This window comes from Lycium barbarum, chromosome 7 (genome assembly GCF_019175385.1).
Source record: "Lycium barbarum isolate Lr01 chromosome 7, ASM1917538v2, whole genome shotgun sequence".
Taxonomy (NCBI): Eukaryota; Viridiplantae; Streptophyta; class Magnoliopsida; order Solanales; family Solanaceae; genus Lycium; species Lycium barbarum.
In genome coordinates this window covers 1,670,278-1,692,784 of record NC_083343.1, presented here as the reverse complement: position 1 = coordinate 1,692,784, position 22,507 = coordinate 1,670,278, and the positions used below count along the sequence as shown (strand labels likewise).

The window sequence follows — 22,507 nt, the reverse complement described above, 5'->3', positions numbered from 1 at the left end:
TGATCCAATTGAGAAGAAGGTTGTGAGAAGCCGTGATGTTATCTTCATGGAGGATCAAACCATTGAAGATATTAACAAAGCGGAGAAGATAAAACTTCAAGTTCTGAAGGTTTAGTTAATCTTGATCAAGTTCCTCATAAAAATGCTGATGAAGTTGGTGGGCTCGATGACGATGGTGATGCCCAGAATCATGTTCCAGATCAGCATGTTGATGATGATAATGATGTTGCTATTGATGAAGTAGATGCTCTTACTCATGAAGTCGTGGATGAGTCAGATATTCCACTTAGAAGGTCTACTAGACAGCATGTTCCTTCTTCCCGTTATTCACCTAATGAGTATGTATTACTCACTGATGGGGGAGAACCTGAATGTTATGAGGAGGCCATGGAAAATGAGCACAAGGATCAATGGATTGAAGCCATGCAAGATGAGATGAAATCTCTGCATGAGAACCATACTTATGAGTTGGTGAACTTGCCTAAGGGCATGAGAGCTTTGAAGAACAAGTGGGTGTTCAAAGTTAAAGCCGAAGAACACAGCTTGAAGCCCAGATACAAAGCTAGATTGGTTGTTAAGGGATTTGGTCAAAGGAAAGGTATTGACTTTGACGAAATATTTTCTCCTGTCGTGAAAATGTCCTCCATTCGGACAGTTCTTGGTTTGACTGCTAGTCTTGATTTGGAGATTGAGCAGATGGATGTGAAGACTGCTTTTCTTCACGGTGACTTAGAAGAGGAGATTTATATGGAACAACCTGAAGGCTTCAAGGCAAAAGGTAAAGAAAATCTTGTATGCAAACTCAAGAAGAGTCTCTATGGATTGAAGCAAGCTCCCAGACAGTGGTACAAGAAGTTTGAGTCTGTTATGGGGGAGCAAGGTTACAAGAAGACTTCTTCAGATCACTGTGTGTTTGTCCAAAGATTTTCTGATGGTGACTTTATCATCCTTCTGCTATATGTGGATGATATGTTGATTGTAGGCAAAAATGCTTCCAGAATTGACGAGTTGAAGAAACAGTTGAGTAAGTCTTTTTCAATGAAAGACTTGGGTCATGCTAAGCAGATTTTGGGCATGAGAATTACTCGTTCGAGAGATGAAAAGAAGCTTTATTTGTCGCACAAAAAGTACATAGAACGTGTACTAGAGCGCTTCAATATGAAGAGTGCTAAGTGGGTTAGCACACCTCTTCCTGGTCATCTGAAATTGAGCAAAAAGATGTGTCCTACAACAACAGAGGAAAAACAGAGAATGGCCAAGATTCCTTATTCCTCTGCCGTCGGAAGTTTAATGTATGCAATGGTATGCACTCGACCAGATATTGCTCATGCAGTCGGTGTTGTTAGCAGATTTCTCGAAAATCTTGGGAAAGAGAATTGGGAAGCTGTGAAGTGGATACTCAGGTATCTAAGAGGAAGATCAGATGAATGCTTGTGTTTTGGAGGATCAAATCCAATTTTGAAGGGCTATACAGATTCTGATATGGCAGGTGACCTTGATAACAGAAAATCCACTACTGGATATCTGTTTACTTTTTCAGGGGGAGCTATATCATGGCAGTCAAAGTTGCAGAAGTGTGTCGCACTATCTACAACGGAAGCGGAGTATATTGCGGCTACTGAAGCTGGCAAAGAGATGATATGGCTCAAGAGATTCCTTCAAGAACTTGGATTGCAGCAAATAGAGTATGTTGTTTATTGTGACAGTCAGAGTGTAATAGACTTGATCAAGAACTCCATGTACCATGCGAGAACAAAACACATCGATGTCAGATATCATTGGATTCGTGAGCAATTGGAAAGCGAATTGTTCCAAGTCAAGAAGATTCACACGAATGAAAGTCCTGCAGATATGCTGACCAAGGCGGTACCGAGAGACAAGTTCGAATTGTGCAAAGAACTTGTCGGCATGCACTCAAATTAGAAGCCAGTGTACCCTCCTTCAGGTGAATGGGACTGGAGGGGGAGATTTGTGGGGTCCAGTCCCCTATCCCATATTTTAAGGAAGGAAGATTTTTCTTCCTTTGACAAAATCACATTTGTAGCAATTGTGGAATTGTCCAACAAGCCAATTCTTTTGTTCACATTTTCGTGATGTAAGCGCTTACCTCATCATAGTCGTGACGTAAGCGCTTACCTCATCATAGTCGTGACGTAAGCGCTTACCTCATCATAGGAAATTCATTCCTATAAATAGGCAGCTTATGGTTCATTTGTAATACACCAAGATCATTTGCTATACACCAAGATCATTTGCTATACACACCAAAATCTCAGACAATACATCTGAGTGAGAGCAAAGTGAGGTATTCCATAGACTGTAAGAAAATAGTCTGTGAAGAAAAATAGAGTGTGAGTGATATTGTAGTGAGGTGGGAAAAATCAAAAGAGTGTTTTTCTTTTTGAGTGTGTAGTGGTCTTTGGAGTATTTATACTCGTGACTACACAGTGTAAAATTCCTTACTATAGTGATATCAGCTGCTCCTCTTGGCCGTGGTTTTTCCCTTATTCAGAAGGGTTTCCACGTAAAATCTTGGTGTCATTATTGCTGCATTTTATTCTTGCTGATTTAACCATAACTTAGTGTTCCGCGTTTATCACTAATACCGTGAATATTATTTTTGCGGGTCTATTTTATTCCCAACAAAGGCAGGAATGCCAACCATAGTTCGTTTAGAAGACAGGTTGTGATAGAAAGTGCTAAACGTGTGTGATTGAAATACAATGAAAGACAGTACACGATAATTTTTCATTACAACATACATGAACCTTGTACAAGATTAAAAGAGGGTCAACGTGTCACAACTTATTCAGTGTGCTAACGGCTACTAGAGGCCAAGAACACAACATACCCTTTAAGAAAGGCAACACTTTATTATTTTGTGTGACATTAAATACTTAATCTGTCTTCATTACTCCATCATGATCTCTTCTTCAAGCACAACTTCAGTTAAAGTTTTTGCTTTCTCAGTCAAAGTCAACTTAGCTTCATTTGAAATATTCTCATCAAATACACATGGCTTAGTGCATAGGCATTTTCTTTGGAGTTTGCTACAATGTCCATCAGTAAACTTCTCTGTGATGCAAGCTTTTCTGCATGAACTGTCGGTAATGCATATTCCTTTAAAAGTCTGGCTTTTTGCTTTGCAAATGTTCTGAGCTTGCACCTCTACAAATCATTCACAGGTACTTACAAATGTTAGAAGAAGAAAAAATCGAAAGAAATATTCACCACTAAAAATAGGAATTAGGCATAGATAAATTATGTAGTTAAACAACAAAATGCATTATTAATCCTATTTAGCTAAAAATAAACTAAGAGCTATTTAGTGACAGACTAGAGACAAGCTTCGTAGCTAAATCCAACTTTTTTATGTAGAGATTGCTTGTAGGGGTGTACATGGACCGGGTTAGTTCGGATTTTTTAAAGACCAAACCAAATCAATTGCATCGGGTTTTTAAATCTATAAACCAAACCAAACCAACAAAAGTCGGGTTTTTCAACCTCGGATTTTCTCGGTTTTTTCGGGTTGCTCGGGTTTTTCGGGTTTTTTCCGGTAAAGTCTTCATACAAAACATATAACTTATACTTCAACTATTTCTTTAGTCCTAGTAAGATACAACGATCTAATTAAGATATCTATTAAGAAAATAACACAAAACGTGATGAGAGATGACATTGTACTAAAATATTCAATGAAAAAAATTAATGAAATTGCATAAAATAAAATTATCATAATCTAAAAGTACTAAGTCATGCTACAATAAATACAACTAATTTATAAGGCATGTAAAAACTGATCATAATCTAAAAGTACTAAGTCATGCTAAAATAAGTACGGCTACTAAGTATTAATTACATGACTAAATATTAAAGAAAAAGATAAAATTAAGTTATGCATTTTCACTTTCTAAACTAATATAAAACTAAAGAATAGATATCAAAATTATTGTTATTCCAGTGTTAGATATGAATTTCTTTTGTTAGCATTAGTATTGATTTGATTTTTGTTAAGTTTTATTTGAGTTACTAATATCATTGAGCTATAAAACTTATTAAACTATTCAAAAGTCTAATTTCAAGCTTGAAATAATATGTTAAAAGACAAAAAATTATGAAAAAGTTAAAGAAAAATTTATAAATTACATTATAAATAAATATTTCTATGTATAAAATGTGTTTGAAATTTTATAAATGTAATGTCGGGTTGGTTTGATTCGGTTTGACTTTTTTTAGTTAAAACCAAACCAAACCAGTAGTGTTCGGGTTTTTCTTTTTAAAACCAAATCAAGTCAAACCAAACTACTAGTCGAGTTTTTTTCTCGGTTTGGTTCGGATTATCGGTTTGGTGCGGTTTATCGGTTTGCTTTGTACACCCCTAATTGCTTGTCTAACATTTAGAGGAATTACAATAAAAAAGTTTTTTCACGATTTTGAAAACCATCAATCATCTATAGTGAACTTTTAAACTGTGAATTCGTTTACTATCCTTAAAGAAAAATTACTTGTACACTCTTTGGAGGAATACATACAAGTTTCTTCATCATTAATTCCTCAAAGCCAAACATAACAAACCATTGAAATAGAGTAATATTACGCATTATTTTTTTTTTTATTTGTATCAGGATTTAATTTAAAGGAATAGATGGAGACAAACCATAGGCAACAAAGACCATCATTGCCAAGACCAGAAATGCCATGAAGCAAACGGAGCGAGCCATAGTCTCTTTGGATGAGTGGAAGAGATAGGAAATATTAATACTAAGAAATATTTCAATTATGAGTTGTGAATAAACACTAACACAATAGAGGTATTTATAGGCAGTGAAATAAGAGTAGGTAAGGTTTTAAAATAGATGGTAGGTAAGGTTTTACTTATCTATTGAAAGAGAAAAAAAAAACAAGAATAGATAAATTTAGTGGGCCAATAAATGTGTGGAGCAAATTATTATTGCACCGTAGTTTTAGGTAATTTTGATGTTTGGAGATATACAGATATAACCCAAAAAACTTTTTCCTCATGCATATCAATTCTTTTTATCTTCTCACCCGGCATACTCGATATTCGTTTTGGAGCTCAACAAATTTGATTTGTGTCCAGAAGTCTCACTTTAGAGAGTCAAATGCTCTCAATCAAAGAACTCGAAACCTCTGATTAAGAAATAAAGAGTACTTACCACTCCATCACAACTTTTAATAATCATGATCATTGTGAGGACCCCACAGTATGGATGCGACCAGACGACTGTGCGGGACCCCTGGTACGCCTAGATGACCCAGGTCCGCACCCCATGCATGACATGACATACTCAGGTATTGTATGAGCAAGAGACACAGACAATTCGATATACGCTGCAGCGGCTGGTATCGAACCCGTGACCTCTCCCCTTTTGTTCTCCCAAAGGAGACACCCCTCACCAGTTGAGACACCCCTTTTGTTCTCCCAAATATACAAATAAATTTTAAATTACATAACAAATAGTTCTATAGATCTTATACCCTTTACTAGATTTTTGCAAAATATTTACATAAGACCGACTTTTAATATACTACTTAATTAATATGGGGCCTAAAGCAGTCTCTTTATCCGCTTGGCCCTTGAGCCGGCTCTGCCAATATAAAGAGTCTTTTAATTTGGATTAGGGAAGAAAGTTAGTCGAGTGTTGTCGTACTTTATGTGAGAGAGGCAAGGGAAAAGAGCAATGACCCAGTTCTCCCTCGACTACGCCATCATCGAGCCCAAAAGTGCTCTTATCATATAACTTGTGATGAACTGTTGCACTCGTATATACGTCCAATAAAAAAGGCTTATCAATGGACACGTTTCCATTTCAAGTAAAAATCATTTACTCTTGTTATTATACCATCAAAGAACATGAATAAACATATACTCCCTTTGTCTCATAATAAGTGTCACCTTCACTAAAAAGAATTGTCCCACAATAAGTATCATCTTAGAAAACTAAGACACTAATTGACTATTTTTTTCCAACTCTATTGTGAAAACAGCATGTATACTCTGATGTATATTAGGTATATTCCTATATATCACATAGTGAAGGTTATTGGAGTTAGTTAGGATAGTGATCATTAGGTTGTTATATGGGTTTGAGTGCAATGATCGCATGTATGCCAGCTGTAGTACAATTGGACTAACTATTGTGTAAGACAATTCAAAATAAGTGAATAACAAAAATCCACTCTCTACTCTTTCGTTTCTCAACTACCTTTCCATGGTCGACTACTATGCTTGTTCATGCATTCTAGTTGAATAATTAACATGGTATCAGGGCAGTGATCAATCGATCAAACACTGGGCAAATCAAACTCCATTGGAGAGTGTAATTGAAAGCTTAAACAAAGAAAATGGGAGAAGAAACCGCGACAGTCACCATTGATCAACATCATCCTCTTTACTTGCAATCCTCAGATGTACCGGCAGTGTTTTAAAAGGCAGTTCTAGGACTCGCCTCGGGGCTCGTCCCGGGGGGGGGGGGGGGGGGGGCACTAGCCAAATGCCCCAGGGCTTACGTGCGGGGCTTAATTCCTGCGAGACTTACGCCCTAAGCGCCCGATTGTACACCCTAAACACGCCTAACGCCCAACGCTCGGGGCTCGCCTAACAGTTCTTACACAATTATATGTTAAATTCCTTAATTAAAACCGTTGACCCTCATAATTCTTTAACAAATGATTGATACTTAATAATTTTTCATTTACCGAAATATGAAGATTGGGTACAACTCAAATAACAAGTCGTAGTATTGCATATTTACTATATGAGAACATCGTGAGGGTGAATATCACTTAATATTTCTTTTAAGAATACATAACCGAATTGTGAATTTTCACTTGTCATTGGTCTTTTGTCCTATGTATCAAAATTATCATATTTTATTATTTATCTATTTGAAAGTAATTTTATTTTTATTCATGAAGGAGTTACATTTCAATTATAATATTGATAAAGTTGTTTATAAGGAGATACAATGAATAGTATGTTAGTAATATTGTTTTAACAAATTGTGATTTTTTCATTGTTTGAACGTTAAGATGTTAGAGTTGATTTGCATTTTATAATAACTTTTATTTCATTGTATTGTTTATACTTGTAAGGTTATATATATACATACATACTTTTCTTTTATTTTTTATGTAATTTTACCTATTTATAAATATTTATTATAATTATATTATTTTATAAAATACAAAAAATTAAATACCCATGGGGCTTACGCCCCGTGCCTCGGGGCTTACGCCTCACCGAAGCATATGTGAAACGCCCTATCTTACGCCCCTACCTTTTTAAACACTGTGTACCAGGTATGATATTGATACCTACTAAACTTACGGGTCCAAAGAATTACATATTATGGAGTAGATCCATGAAACTAGCACTAAGAGGAAAAGGAAAGTTAGGATTCATAAATGGAACTTGTGTCAAAAGTACCTACAAAGGCAAAACAGATTTAGAAGAATTGTGGGAGAAGTGTGATGCTATAGTGCTATCGTGGATAGGAAGTACAGTTTCGAGTAAGCTACTACCAAGCATCATCTATGCTGCAAATGCTAAGAAGGTATGGGATGAGTTTAATGAGAGATTTGACAGATCTAACCTCACTAGGATCTATCATATATAGACAGATATAGTGAATTTGAAACAAGGAAATGACACAGTAACTGCTTACTATTCTAAGATGAAGAAACTCTGGGATGAATTGGATGTCATTGTGCCTTTACCTTCATGCTGTGATGAATCCAAACACTATATAGATCACCTTAAAGCTCAAAGGCTAATACAGTTTCTGATGGGACTGAATGAACGTTATAGCAACATAAGGAGAAATTTATTTGCAAAAGGAAATGATGTTACAGTAAATGAAGCCTATGCAGTAGCAACACAAGAAGAGAGTCAAAGAGCTTTAGGAGTGGTGGATACTGGTCATACAGTGGCTTTGACTATGTTAGCAGGAAGAAATCAAGGAAATAGGTACAGGAGGGAAGCTACACAGTCAGGTTTCTATGGTCCACCTTATGGAGAGTGTGGTTACCAAGGACACAAGACCAAAGATTGATATAGATTAGTTGGATATCCTGCAAATATCAAAAGCAAGAAGAGACAAGGACAACCTGGTGACTTCAAGCCTTATGCAAATTCAACTACCACTGATGGGAATGCAGGAGAGTCTAGCAGTTCACAACATCAAACTGGTGGCTTGTTCACTCCCTAACAGTATCAGGAGGTGTTGAACAAGTTGGATGAATCAGGAACTGAAAAGTGTGTGTCCAACATGGCAGGTATAACTTATTTATTGTCCAATACAATAGCATATGAATGGATAGTTGACTCAGGAGCATCCCATCACATAACACCTTGTAAAAAACTACTGCATGCACTTAAAGACCTATCTGATCACAAAGGAACCAAGTGCAAATACCTACAGGAGGGAAATCTCACATAGAAAGTACAGGAAATGCTATGATCTTAGAAGGACATAAGATTCAAAATGTATTACATGTTCCAAACTTCAAATTTAACTTGCTCTCAGTATCTAAACTCACCAAGGAACTATGTTGTGCAACAATATTCTTGCCTGATTTATATGTGTTTCAGGGAATCTTCAATGGCAAGGTTATGGGGATGGGTAGAGAAAGAAAAGGTTTGTATTATTGCAGGACTCAAAACAAATAAGTGCACATGCAGCTGATAATGTCCACAATCCCAATAAAGAAGGAGTCCTGTGGCATCTTAGATTGGGATATCCTTCAGGAAGTGCAATGAAGCATATATATTCCATCATTGAAGTCTAAAGTAGGGTCTGATATTCAGGATAAGTGTGAAGTATGTCCTTTGTCCAAACATCATAGACTGAAATTTCCTTTAAGTAAGCATAACACTGTTGCTTGTTTCCAAATTGTGCATGCTGATCTATGGGGACCATATCAGAAAGCAACTTATGATAATAAGCATTACTTTATGACTTTAGTAGATGATTACAGCAGATATACTTGTATTTGTCTCATTAATTCAAAACAAAAAGTGTTTCCTGTCTTATCAGATTTCATAAATTTGATAAAAAATCAGTTTGGTTGCATCATTAAGACACTCAGGTCAGATAATGGCACACAGTTTTTTTTAACACAAATTGTGTGAATCTGTTTGCCCAACATGGCATTATTTATCAAACTAGTTGTCCATATACACCTCAGCAAAATGGAACAGTAGAAAGGAAACATAGGCACATCTTAGAAGTTGCTAAAGCCTTAAGATTCTAAAGTGGGGTTCCAATAAGTTTCTGGGGTGATTGTGTGAGACCTGCTGTATATTTGATCAACAAACTTCCTACCTTAGTCCTAGATAGGAAGAGTCCATATAAGAAATTGTTTGAGAAGTCACCAAGCATTGAACACTTAAGGGTGTTTGGATGCATTTGTTATGCAAGCCAGTTGCCAAAGGGAGACAAATTTGATCCAAGGGCTAGGAAATCTGTCCTTGTTAGTTATTCTGTAACTGAGAAGGGCTATAGGTTATTTGATCTCAATACAAAGGCTATCTTCATCAGTAGAGATGTGATTTTTAGGGAATTCCTTTTCCCTTTTAAGCAAGACTCTATATCAAGCACAAATGACATGTTCCTGCTTCATCATGAAAAGGTTGATGTAGAAAATGAGACTGGTAGTGATCTTGACTCTAATGGCGCTACTTCTCTACTTTTTCTTGAAGAGGTGGCACAAACACCATCCACATATCAGGATGATGTTATGCCAGTCCTTGACACTAACAATGCTGAAAATGATGACTTATTTGAGGCAGGAGGGGTGACTGAAGAGCAGTCCCATGCAGCACAAGAAGAGGTAGATCAAAAGGAGTTAATAGCACAAACACAAATACTGCAGCAACATGAAGAAGTTGATGCACCAATGCCAATAATGCAAGAGAATCATGACAGACCAGCCAGATCTGTCAAACCACCAATTTGGCATAAAGACTATGTGGTGACTCCTCAAAACAACGGTCATTGTGCATATCCTATTTCTGACCATATATCATACACTCATTTGTCGTCATCTTAAGAAGCATTCTTGAAGTGTTTTTCTAGTACTGTTGAGCCCAAAAATTTTCATGAAGCCTCAAAGGAGAAGGTGTGGATAGAGGCAATGTAGAAAGAGATTGAAGCACTGGTTGATAACAATACCTGGGAATTGGTGGAGTTGCCACTAGGAAAGCAAACTATTGGATCCAAGTGGGTATACAAGATGAATTTGAAGGCAATGGAGAGGTAGATAAGTACAAAGCAAGGCTAGTGGCCAAAGGCTACACATAGAGAGATGGTTTGGATTATCATGAAACCTTCTCACCTGTAGCAAAAATGGTCACAGTAAGACCAGTAATCAGCATAGCAGCATCACATGATTGGGAACTATTTCAAATGGATGTCAACAATGCATTTCTCCAAGGAGATTTTCATGAAGAAGTATATATGTCATTGCCTCAGGGATTTCAAAGACAAAGGGAGACTAAAGTATGCAGACTTTTGAAATCACTATATGGGCTAAAGCTACCTTCAAGGCAATAGAATATCAAGTTAACCTCTGCATTAGTACATGCTGGGTACAGACAGGGAAGAGATATTGTCATCATCTTGATATATGTTGATGATCTACTGATAACAGGAAATAGTTCTGGCCTGGTGGAACAGACAAAGAAGTACTTGCATAGCCAGTTCAAAGTCAAGGATCTAGGAGTGCTGAAGTACTTCCTTGGAATAGAGGTGATGAGATAAAAACTTGGGATATTACTCAATCAGAGGAAATATACACTAGAATTAATTTCTGAGTTGGGACTTAGTGGAGCAAAACTAGCTTCCACACTATTGGAAGTAAATGGTAGACTAACATCAATTGAATATGATGCAACATGTGACAAGGAAGATGATTCAACAGGAAAGAAAATGGATGATCCAATACTAGAGGACATAGGCAAATATCAGAAGTTAGTAGGCAAACTGATTTATTTGACTATTACAAGACCATATATTTGCTTTGTTGTACAAGTTTTAAGCCAGTTCATGCAGATGCCAAAGAAGTCTCATTGGGATGCAGCATTAAGAGTGGTGAGATATCTCAAGAGATCACCAGGATTAGGCATACTACTGAGAAGGAATTCCATTGAAGAGATGACAACCTTCTGTGACTCAGACTAGGCATCATGTCCTAACACTAGGAGATCAGTGACAGGATTTGTTGTACAACTTGGACATTCATTAATCTCCTGGAAGTCCAAAAAACAACATACAATAAGTAGAATCTCAGCTGAAGTCGAGTATAGAAGCATGGCTTCAGCAGTCTTTGAGATTCTTTGGTTAACAGGTTTGCTAAAGGACTTGGAGGTTGATGTGAAGCTTCCCACAAAGGTATATTGTGATAGAAAAGCTGCCATACAAATAGCAGGGAATCCCATATTCCATGAATGAATGAAGAAAATTGAAATTGATTGTCATTTTGTAAGGGAGAAGTTCGAAGATGGGACCATCTTGCCAACCTATGTCAACACAAAAATGCAGTTGGCTGATTTACTTACAAAGGGTCTAGGAGTATCACAACATCACATGCTCTTGTCCAATATGGGAGTGATAGATGTGTTTCACCCACCATCTTGAAGGGGAGTGTGAAAACAACATGTATACTCTGATGTATATTAGGTATATTCCTGTATATCACGTAGTGAAGGTTAATAGAGTTAGTTAGGATAGTGATCATTAGGCTGTTATATGGGTTTGAGTGCAATGATCACATGTATGCCAGCTGTAGTGCAGCTGGACTAATTACTCTACAAATATCTCATTTCCCTTCATTGTGTAAGACAATTCAAAATAAATGAATAACAAAAATCCTCTCTCTACTATTTCGTTTCTCAACTACCTTTCCATGGTCTACCACTATGCTTGTTCATGCATTCTAGTTGATGTACCAACATTCTCTTTATGTAAATTTACATTGACCTATTAGTTCAATGTAAGTGCAGGATTTATGAATGAGCAGACAACATGTTAAGTCCCCCCTCAATCCAGCAGCTATTATTTAGATCTACGTTGTTTCATGGAGTCTTTTTTTCTTCATAGTCAGTCATTTATTATTTCTTATGGAGATTTGAGAACTAGTCAGGGAACTCATGTTTTGAGCAGTACAACAATTTTGTTAGTATAGAGGCTCCATAAATTGTGTATGTTCGGTTATGGTATCACAATACACATATTATTAGTTATCAGTATTTTAGAAGTTATTTCACAATTCATTTCAGAGTTAAACTTCCATTCTAATGAAAAATTCTGAACATATATTTTGTACTTTGAAATGTATTGTGTTGTTGCATAAGCATAATAGAGTTAAATAATAAGTCTCGTTTGATCAAGTTGAGGCACTGAATGTTAATCGCGGCTTATTCAGAAAACAAATCGTGACAGAAAGTGATTAGATAACTCAGTACAAATTCCATAGGAAGTCATTTTTCATTAAAACATACATAAACTTGGTGCAAGATTAAAAAAGGATTAATGTGGCACAACTTATTTAGTATGCTAAATGGCTACTAGAGGCCAAGAACACGACATTATAAGCTCCCCTTAAGAAAGGCAACACTTTAATATTATGTGTGACACTAAATACTTAAGCTCTATTAATTACTCCATCATGATCTCTTCTTCAATCAAAGCTTCAGTCAGAGTTTTCGCTTCCTTAGTGTAAGTTGTTTCAGCTTCATTTGAAATATTCTCATCAAATACACATGGCTTAGTGCATAGGCACCTTCTTTGGAGTTTGCTACAATGTCCATCAGTAAACCTCTCCTTGATGCAAGTTTGTTTACATGGCGAGTCGGTAATGCATAATCCTGTGAAAGTCTCGCTTTTTGCTTTGCAAATGTTCTGAGCTTGTACCTCTACAAATCATTCACAAGTACTTACAAATTTTAGAGGAAAAAAAAAACATAATCTTTGAGTCAAAATTCATATTTCACCCAAATAGTTGAATTTTTTTTAAGGTTAAACACAGTTGGTAGTAATTTGATTCAGATGTTAGAATTAACACACGCAAGATATTTAGAGATCAATAATGAATAAGTAAATAAAAGGAAAAAGTAAACTTATGCCAATTGTAGATGAACAACAGTCATGGATTTCTTCATTCTCTCAGAATGAATGAGAACTTGATGATAAGATAATAATGATAATGATAATGCTAATAGTAATAAGCAGAGAATAATCAGTAATAGTCTATTTTTCAGTCAATCTTGGATGCCTAGATATACAAGTGAAAATCCTATTTTTAGGTGTCTGGTCCTATATGGGGTTATTCCCGTTATATGCATGTAAAGACAATCATTAATTGTTGAATTAATGATTGTCATTAAATTCCTTGACTCTGGTCGTTAGAAACCATTTTGTCGTTACTGTATTAACTCTATTTAATGCGTAATCAAAAGGGTTTTGTGTGTTGTTTCCGTTGATGCTCTCTTCGTTGACCTTAATGTTGGTGTCAACTATCTTTCCGCAAATGCTTTACTCGACATTATCATCGGGTTCCCTTTGTCACTATATAAACTAACACGTGTTGAATACATGTTGGTCCATGTGTTAAGTGCAATTTTTTACCCATACAAATAGTCCCTCAATTTTTCGGGTTCATCACAAAGATGTTCCCGAGAAATTGTATTGCCGATTTTCATAAACCTTCCCTTGATTAGACATTTGAATCTTTTTTTCATAGATTAGGAAACTTTGTAACTGACGTTAGATGGAGGCCCACTGACGTGATGGGCACATGGCATAATCACAGAAGTTGAAAAGACTCACATTAAATGACGAAGTCAGATGTGGGGCACGTGGCCGTTACGCCCTTCATTTTATCATCGTTTCCCTAGGTAATGATGGTTGTTTTATCTTCCCTACAAAAGTTTAAATTTACCTTTTCATTATTTCATCTCAAATTTTCCGCTCCAAAACTTTCAACTTCAAATCCTTTGCTTCGTTTTCTTCTTCAATTTGTTCAATTTTTTCAATTCTTAATCATGTTTTATCTTTCATCTTCTCAACATATTTTACCAGAAAAGACCGTCATTGTTAATGCTTTTCCTCCCCATGTGGGCGCTGAAAAACCTAAGAATAGAATGCCTTCCAAAAAATTTATAGGTGATGCTATTTTTGCTGCTTCTCCCAGGCCTTCTTCTTTAATATCTTCTGGTGCTAGTAAGGTTGAAGTTGGAAAGGTAAATCGTCCTTATGTTGATAGTGTGCTCCCCCAAAATCTTTCTCACACTACTGACTTAAAGATTGCAAACGAACATGAGACTGATATAGAAAGAATGGCTATAGTGTCTAGGATTAAATCCCATATTACCGAAGACCTTGTTCCTTCTGTAATTAAATGGTGTCATTGGAAGGATCACTATGTGGAGGTTATTGTTCCTGAACCGGATAGACCCGCCACTTCTCATTTGCTTGGGTCTTCCGCAGTGTACATCTACCCCTTCACTATTGAATTTAATTTACGTTAACGCCACTGATTGATCAACTATGCCGCCGTCTCCAAATATGTGTAGCGCAACTCACTCCCGGAGTCTAGCGTTTGATTCAATTATATAAACATGTTGCTCGACTTGCCAATGTACAACTTACCTTATATCATATTTATATTTGAACTCCCTTCGTTTTATAAGGGGTTCTATGATAATTTTTAGGGACAGAGGCCTAAATAAGCCGTTCGATGATCCCGAAGATAGTCATGACCGTTTATAGTTTAATGAGTTTGTGTTTATTCCTACTCACCAATTAGTGAGTAGTGACGCCGACTCTTTTCCGGAGAAATGGAATGCAAGAGCTTTTAATCCCGAGCTACATATTCCAGAGAATATTTGTGCATTTACAGAAATAATAATCCAATTCTCGGCAAGTGCTAGAACTTGGGAATCAATGGCAGTGCAATGCGTTATTCGTACTTTGAATGATTCCGGAAAGAATAAAGGTATTTACTCTTATTAATCTTCTTTTTCTGATCACAATTATCTTTATTGTCTCTATTTTGTTAGGTCGTTCTAGTAAAAGGAGATCATCATCAAGAGCTTTGATTCTTCCAAATGATGACGACTCGGCATTGGATAATATCCGTTCCATTGTTAGAAAGAGGTCGAGTGTGGAGGTGGAAGGTTCACAGGATGTTGGTAAACCTGTTCTTAAGAAGAGAAGATTAAAAAAGCAATTTTCTTCTAGTTCTTCCGTGATTGAGAAGACTGAAGGTAGGCGTAACACTGAAAGTACAGATTCTGAGGAAGAATCGCCTTTAATTTTGAGGAAAATGAGAAGAACTAACTTTTCTCTTATTGATGTGACACATGTCTCAGAAGTATCTCCGATGAAGGATTCTGAAGATTTATCTGGTATCCTTAAAGTTCCTTCTCGGGAAAAAGATTCATCGGCTACTCTCCCTGAAGTGTTGATTATTGATGATGTTTCTGAGGCACCTTTCCAAAGCACAGTCGCCGTTGTTGATATAACCGAGACTGACGTTTCTGGGGTAGAGCTTGCCGATGTTCCCAAAGTCAATGCCTCTTGGGATGAGGTTGAAGGTACTCCTAATCTTGATACCTTGTTGTGGGATACTACAACTCCTTCAGGTCGATCTTCTGATCATGCAGAAGGAAAAAGACCTGTTCAAGAGGATTCGCAAGAAGCTTATACTGGTGATAAAGCTCTTTGGGCTGATGATCCCGCAGTCAAGTGGATGTAATATTTTGTTCCTCTTATTGTTAATCATAATCGGTCTTTCAGTTTATCTGATAAGGCAAATTTGTTGGCTAATCCTCATGCGATGAGCACTTTTGCCAATAATTTCACAGGACCAAAAGAATATGTCGTTCTAAAGGATATGCCTACATATCAGATGAACATGATTTCTTTAGGGCTTATGATCCAGGTATGTTTCTTTTAATCTTTCTCTATAGATTTTCCTCTACTAAATTTTCCTCATACATTATAACTTTTGATAATCTGCTTGCAAGCTCAGACTTATTTGGCAGGAAGTTTTGAGTGTTCTGAGTGTTGACACCTAATTTTGGCTTGACGTGCTTAAAATTAACGTTTTGGGGGGCCCTGATTCGTTAAAGAGCACGAAATACATTTTTTACACATTTTTACACTTTTTCAACAATTTATTGATGATTATCCTTATTTTAGGAATTTTCTCAATTTATTGTCAATTTTTCAAGAATCATTATTTTGCACATGTACAGCGTAATACTACCATTTTTTGTGCAATTAATTATTGTTTCTCAATTTTATAGCAATACATTTTCATATCATAGACATTAATGTTTATATTTTATACTTGCGTTATTATTTATACAGGTATTAATTAACTATATTTTAGTACAGTCTAACAGTGTAGAGAAAATCGGAGTAATTAATTTTTTAACGCAGAGTAAAATCGGATCAAGTCAAGGTTTCATCATTTTTTTTTAAAAAGGGATTAAGGTAAGCATTGAGGAGACAAAAGGGTGCAATCTTCTATTCTTTGGACAAAACAGGGGCCATTTTGCATTATAAGAAAAGGGAGGGGGTATTCATCTTCTACATATATTTACACAAACACACACTTACACAGGAGATTTTTTTTTTTCAGATTCTGTTTTCCTTCTTCTCTCCCCTAAACCCTAAACATTTTCTTTCTCCCCCACTTTTCTCTTAGCCGCCGCCGCCATCGGAGATCCGGCGACGCACCCCAAACAACCCCTGCACCTCCTTCTTCGTCTCCCTCTACTCCCTCCGCCAGCCTCCTCCTCTTTCCTTTCTTTTTTTTCTCCTTCACCGACGAGCAGCCACCAACAGCCACCACCCACCAGTCGCTGCTCCCGTCCCCTTTCCCTTGTTCTTCAAGCTTCAAAAAATGAAAACAAAACCAACCAGTAGCCCTTTCATCTTCTTCACAGCTCCGGTGGACCGAAGCAGCCAGCCAGCAACCATGCCGCCCTTCGCCATTTTTCTACTCTTTTCCTCCGTTTTCTGACCACCACACGTCGTCGGCGAACAGTCATTATCAGCGAGCCAGCAACCAGTCCACACTACCACAACGCCACTGCTCACTCCATCTCCCTTTCCCCGCTAACGTTTACTATGTTCTTGTGTTTTAAGATTTCTTCGATGAACAAAAAACTCGTGTGACCTCTGTAAATACTGGTAAATGCTCTTATTTCTGTAGTTTCGTATATTTATATGTGTTTGCTGATTTTTGTTTTTGTGAAATAAATTTTTGCACACTGTCACGTGCTTTTACTGGAATACGTCATATATATATATCTTGAGAATCAGTTGTTGTTGCTTTTTTTAATTTTATTTGGCTGGGAAAACGTGCCATATCTGATGAAAGCAAAGCAGCAATTGCTACTATGTTTCCTTAAAAGAATAGATTTCTACACTTGATAGGAATTTTACTGATTTGAACACAAATACTACATTTGGCTGATGAAGAAATTTCCGTCGATTTCCAAGGCCTTCCATGTACAAAGACGGGTTTTTATTTTAAGTTTATTCATTATTTTTTTAATTCATCCGATAATTATTTATTCTCTTACTAACATTTTTATTAAGTCTCATGCAGGTATCTGGAGTTACTTTTTGAAGATGACACTCAAAAGAAGTTCAAATAGCTTCTTAAATTCTTTGTTTATATTTTCTTTTACATTCTTAAATTATGCAAGCATAAAATATAGTGAAACTTTACTTTTTAGGGTGTAGGTTGGTTGTATTTATTTATGATCTGCTTAGGTGATTTAAATTTTATGTGTTTTAGACAAATTAATTTTAGGCAGTTATTATTTTTGTAGCTAAAATTCTTATAGTTATCATGTTTCGCTAGAGTTTTAATTCAATAGCTTAGCACACTTAAGTGAATAAATAGGGTGATTTGCCTCAATATTTAGGCTTTAGAATATACTCTCATAATTAATTGATCAGGCGTACATACTTAGCTAGTTAAATTAGTTAACTCACCTTGAGTGCAAAATAACTTCATGTCCATTCCTTATACCCTTTTCACATACCCAAGCTTCTAAGTTGCACATAACTTTTTTTAAAATAATTATTATATCACATATGTATAAAATACGTATTGCACGATTATTTATGTGAATAGTCATATTAGTTATTCTTCAGTCTAAATTCTATTAATTTTTGTAAATAATAATCAAGCCTTTTACACATCCCTCGTATAGTTAAATTGGTCCAGTCGGGAACCACATTTGTGGATTCTGAAGGATGCCTAACACCTTCCCTTCGGAATAATTTGAACCCTTACCTAGAATCTCACTTATTTTCGTAGACCATGTTAAGCTGCATATATTAATAATTTATAGGTACCCTAGTATACCTTAAATGCTAGGTGGCGACTCTGTACATAATTAATTATTTCAGAGCTCCATAAGTTGTGCTTTGTTTAGCCTTGGTAAAAATGGGGTGCAACACTGAGGGTAAGTCCAAACACATTGATAAACTCAATGAAGACAACGTCGCTCTAACTCAGGAGTTGTCAATTTTAAAAGCAAAGCAATCTTGCTCTAATGAGGATTTAAAAGAGAACAAATTTGAAAAAGCAAATGAGGAAATCCAAAATTAAAGTGGCTTTGGGACATATTAACTCTATATTCTCTCTCTACTTGAAATGCTCTCGGCGCACGATTAGACTCCTGCTAACGTGCACCTTCGAGCTTCCATGGCTAAGAGAGGGAGACCAAGAAAAGATACACTACCTACAGAGCAAGGATGCACTGTAAACATCAGTAATGTTGATAGAGGCAAAGGAGTTACAGCTAACCCACAAGGGCATACAGTTGGGAAGACACCTATGCAAAAGGGAAGTGCAACAGTGGCGTCTCAGAACCATGTTCAACTATTGCGACGGGAAACAATCGAGACAGAGATTACTCCGATTCCAATGATGAACACATCTGTTCCTGACTCGGAGAAATCGATTCAGCGCAAGGAGGCTAGATCTGAAGTGGGTAATCGAAAAACACCAGTTGAGCTGGAGATGAAGGATACTAGCCAACAAGCAACTCCAACGGAGACTGTTCAGCCTCACGAGATTCCAATTGGTGCTGACGAAGGTAAGCACAAAACGCCGTGGACTAATTTGTTCTCTCAAAATAGAGTTGCTAGCAAGGGTATGCCGCTTGCCTATGTAGCCCCAACTGTTGTCGACGGGAAACCTGTGGTTTATGTAGAAGAGGATGAAGTTAAGCAACAGACTCAGAATTGGATGAATGCTTTAGTAGTCTATACAATGGGTGACACACCGAGGTATACTTTTATGAGTAACTACGTTGCTCACAATTGGAATACTATGGCCTGCCCCGAGGTATATTACCATGACGAGGGATATTATATCGTCAAATTTCAAAGCCCAGAGGATAGAGATGAGATTATGTTTGCTGGCCCTTATACAATGAACAGTATACCTCTTGTATTGCAATTTTGGACTCCGGAATTTGATTTTCAGGAAGAATATCCTCGAACAATGCCGTTATGGGTGAAATTCCCCACCCTGCCTATGATCTATTGGGGACCTAGAACACTTAGTAATATTGCAAGTAGATTGGGTAATCCTTTATTTGCGGATGACTGTACAGCAAAGCAGAGTAGGGTCTCTTACGCTAGGGTACTGGTTGACATGGATGTTACGCAAGAACTTCCAAGAGAAGTGCAAATTGTAGATTCTAAGGGCAATTCCTTCAGGCAGGATGTGGTATATGAATGGTGCCCTAAGTATTGTCCTAAGTGTCTAAAGTATGGGCATATTTGTGCAGATGAGATAAAGCGAGGGCCGCCAGCTCCACATAACAAACCAAAGCAGAGAGGCAAAGCACATCAGAAACCATATGTTCAGAGATGGGTAGGAAGGCAAATGCACACATCTGATCCCGGACCATCCACTAATACTCAGCAGCCCATTATAGCAGGGACTGAGTAGCAACAAGAGATAAATGGTACCAGTCCGAGCATGGAGCCAATACAACAACCTGCTGATAAGGATCGATTGGCTGGTCACGCCCAAGGAGGTAACCGCAGGGGCTTTACTTATGCTTCAATGGTTCAACCTAAAGCACTAGGAGGTGAAAAGCAGCAAGCTGGGAAACCACAAACTCACATGAGTAAAAATCAGCAAGGGGTCAGTCTAATTGCACCAATACATCAGGTGAACACAGATGGTCCTACAGAGGTTCATTCAGTGGGCACTAATCACATACCGAATCAGGGGACGCAGATGATCAGTGTCAATCCCTTTTCACCTTTGGCTGATAGTATTGAGAGTACACAAGCAGCAGCTAAGCCTCCCGAAGGGAGGAAGAAATCTAAATGAATTGGATCGTGTGGAATGTGAGGGGCATGAACAAGCCCTTCAAACAAAAGGAGATGAGGAATTATTTGGTGCAAAATAAAATTAACTTTGCTGGTTTGTTGGAGACAAGGGTTAACGAACATAATGCAACGAAAATCATGAACAAAATAACTAGAGGTTGGAGTTCGGCAAATAACTATTTAAAGGCGATTAATGGCAGGATCTGGATTTTATGGAAAGCAGCTGATATCCAAGTAACTATTGAGGAAACTCATGACCAACTTATATTATGTCATGTACAGGATAGGAAGACTGATTTTCAAAGTCATATTGCAGTGGTGTATGGAAAGAATACTATTGAAGAAAGGAAGAGTCTATGGGAAGAATTGGGCAGAATAGGCAGTATAATTACCACCCCTTGGTGTATTTGTGGCGATTTTAACACTCCCCTTTCAATTGAAGATAGAGTGGGGGGTCAGCAAGTGACACAATATGAGACCAATGACTTTCGACAAATGGTTGATACATTGAACTTGACTGATATGAAGGCCACAGGCAGAGTGTTGACGTGGACAAACGGGCATGTATGGAGTAGAATTGATAGAGCCTTGTGTAATCCAGCCTGGAACTTGACGTACGGAAGGATCACAGCTGACTTCAAAGAAAATAATTTCTCTGATCATTCTCCCATTCACCTGGCATTCTCATTAGATGAAGCTAGAAAGAGGAGACCATTCAGATTCCTGAATGTATTAACTGCTGATGAGAGATTCTTGGGTATAATTGATGAAGTATGGAAACAACCCACACAAGGATCGTTTATGTTTCAAGTGTGGCAGAAGCTGACTAAGTGTAAAGAACCTCTCAAGGTACTTATGCAAGCTGAGATGGGGAATATTGAACATAAAATCCAGGAGGCTCGAGATAGGGTACAAGCAATACAAATCCAATTGACAAAACATATTGATGAAACATTATTGTTACAAGAAAAAGATGCTATGCAGGAGTTGAACAAATGGTCAGACATCCAGGAAAAAGTATTTAAGCAAAAGTCAAAAGCTCACTGGATTAATGTCGGGGATAGCAATAACAAGTATTTTTTCGCTTGCATGAAGGCTAGAGCAAATGCAAACAATATATCCACTTTGAGGAATGCTCAGGGGAGAACACTGTTGAAACATAGTGACATTGAGGAGGAAATCCTTAGTTTCTATCAAGGACTGTTAGGTACTGCTGCACCTACCCTACCTTGTGTTGATATCACCATCATGAGACATGGCCCTAGCTTGAATGTACAACAACAAAGGGAAATTATTGCTGCTGTATCTCAAACAGAAATTCAAGAGGCTTTATTTGCCATTGATGACAACAAAGCCCCAGGCATAGATGGATTTAATGCTCACTTCTTTAAAAAAGCATGGGGAATTATTAAATAAGATGTCACTTTGGCTGTCCAAGAGTTCTTTTTGGAGAGTAGAATGCTGAAGGTAATTAACAACACAGTGATAACACTTATACCAAAATCCTCCCATCCTGAAACCATTAGGGACTTTAGACCTATAGCATGCTGTTCCACATTGTATAAGATCATCTCCAAAGTTATTTCAGCTAGAATCAAGGGAGTGATAGATGGGCTGGTAGAAAGTTGCCAGTATGCATTTATCCCAGGGAGGGTAATCTCAGACAATATTTTGTTAAGTCATGAGTTGGTTAAAGGTTACACAAGAAAACAGCTCTCACCTAGATGTATGATAAAAGTGGATCTTCAGAAAGCATACGATTCTGTAGAATGGAGTTTTATTCCACAAGTATTACAAGAGCTTGGTTTTCCCAGTAAGATGATAGCATGGATTATATGCTGCATCTCAACAGTGAGCTACACCTTTCTAGTTAATGGAGGATTAACACACACTATGCAAGCAAAGAAGGGACTTAGACAAGGGGATCCCATGTCCCCTTATGTCTTTGTGCTGATTATGGAATACTTGAACAGGTGCCTAGGGACTCTGCAGTCAATACCTGATTTTAATTTCCATCCAAGGTGTGAAAGGCTAGGAATCACTCATTTATGCTTTGCTGATGATCTCCTCTTGTTTGCAAGAGGAGATACGGGGTCTGTCATGCT

At 37.2% G+C, this 22,507-nt stretch overlaps 1 protein-coding gene across 1 annotated transcript; it reads right to left on the bottom strand.

The window, feature by feature from the left end:
* Positions 1-2,724: 2,724 nt before the first annotated feature.
* LOC132602864 (defensin-like protein) lies at positions 2,725-4,817 on the bottom strand. The gene is made up of 2 exons (XM_060315653.1): positions 4,658-4,817; positions 2,725-3,168 (listed from the first exon to the last, which is right to left on the bottom strand). Exons 1-2 carry the CDS (start codon positions 4,719-4,721, stop codon positions 2,912-2,914), a joined length of 321 nt encoding a protein of 106 aa, XP_060171636.1. The 5' UTR covers positions 4,722-4,817; the 3' UTR covers positions 2,725-2,911.
* Positions 4,818-22,507: the final 17,690 nt, after the last annotated feature.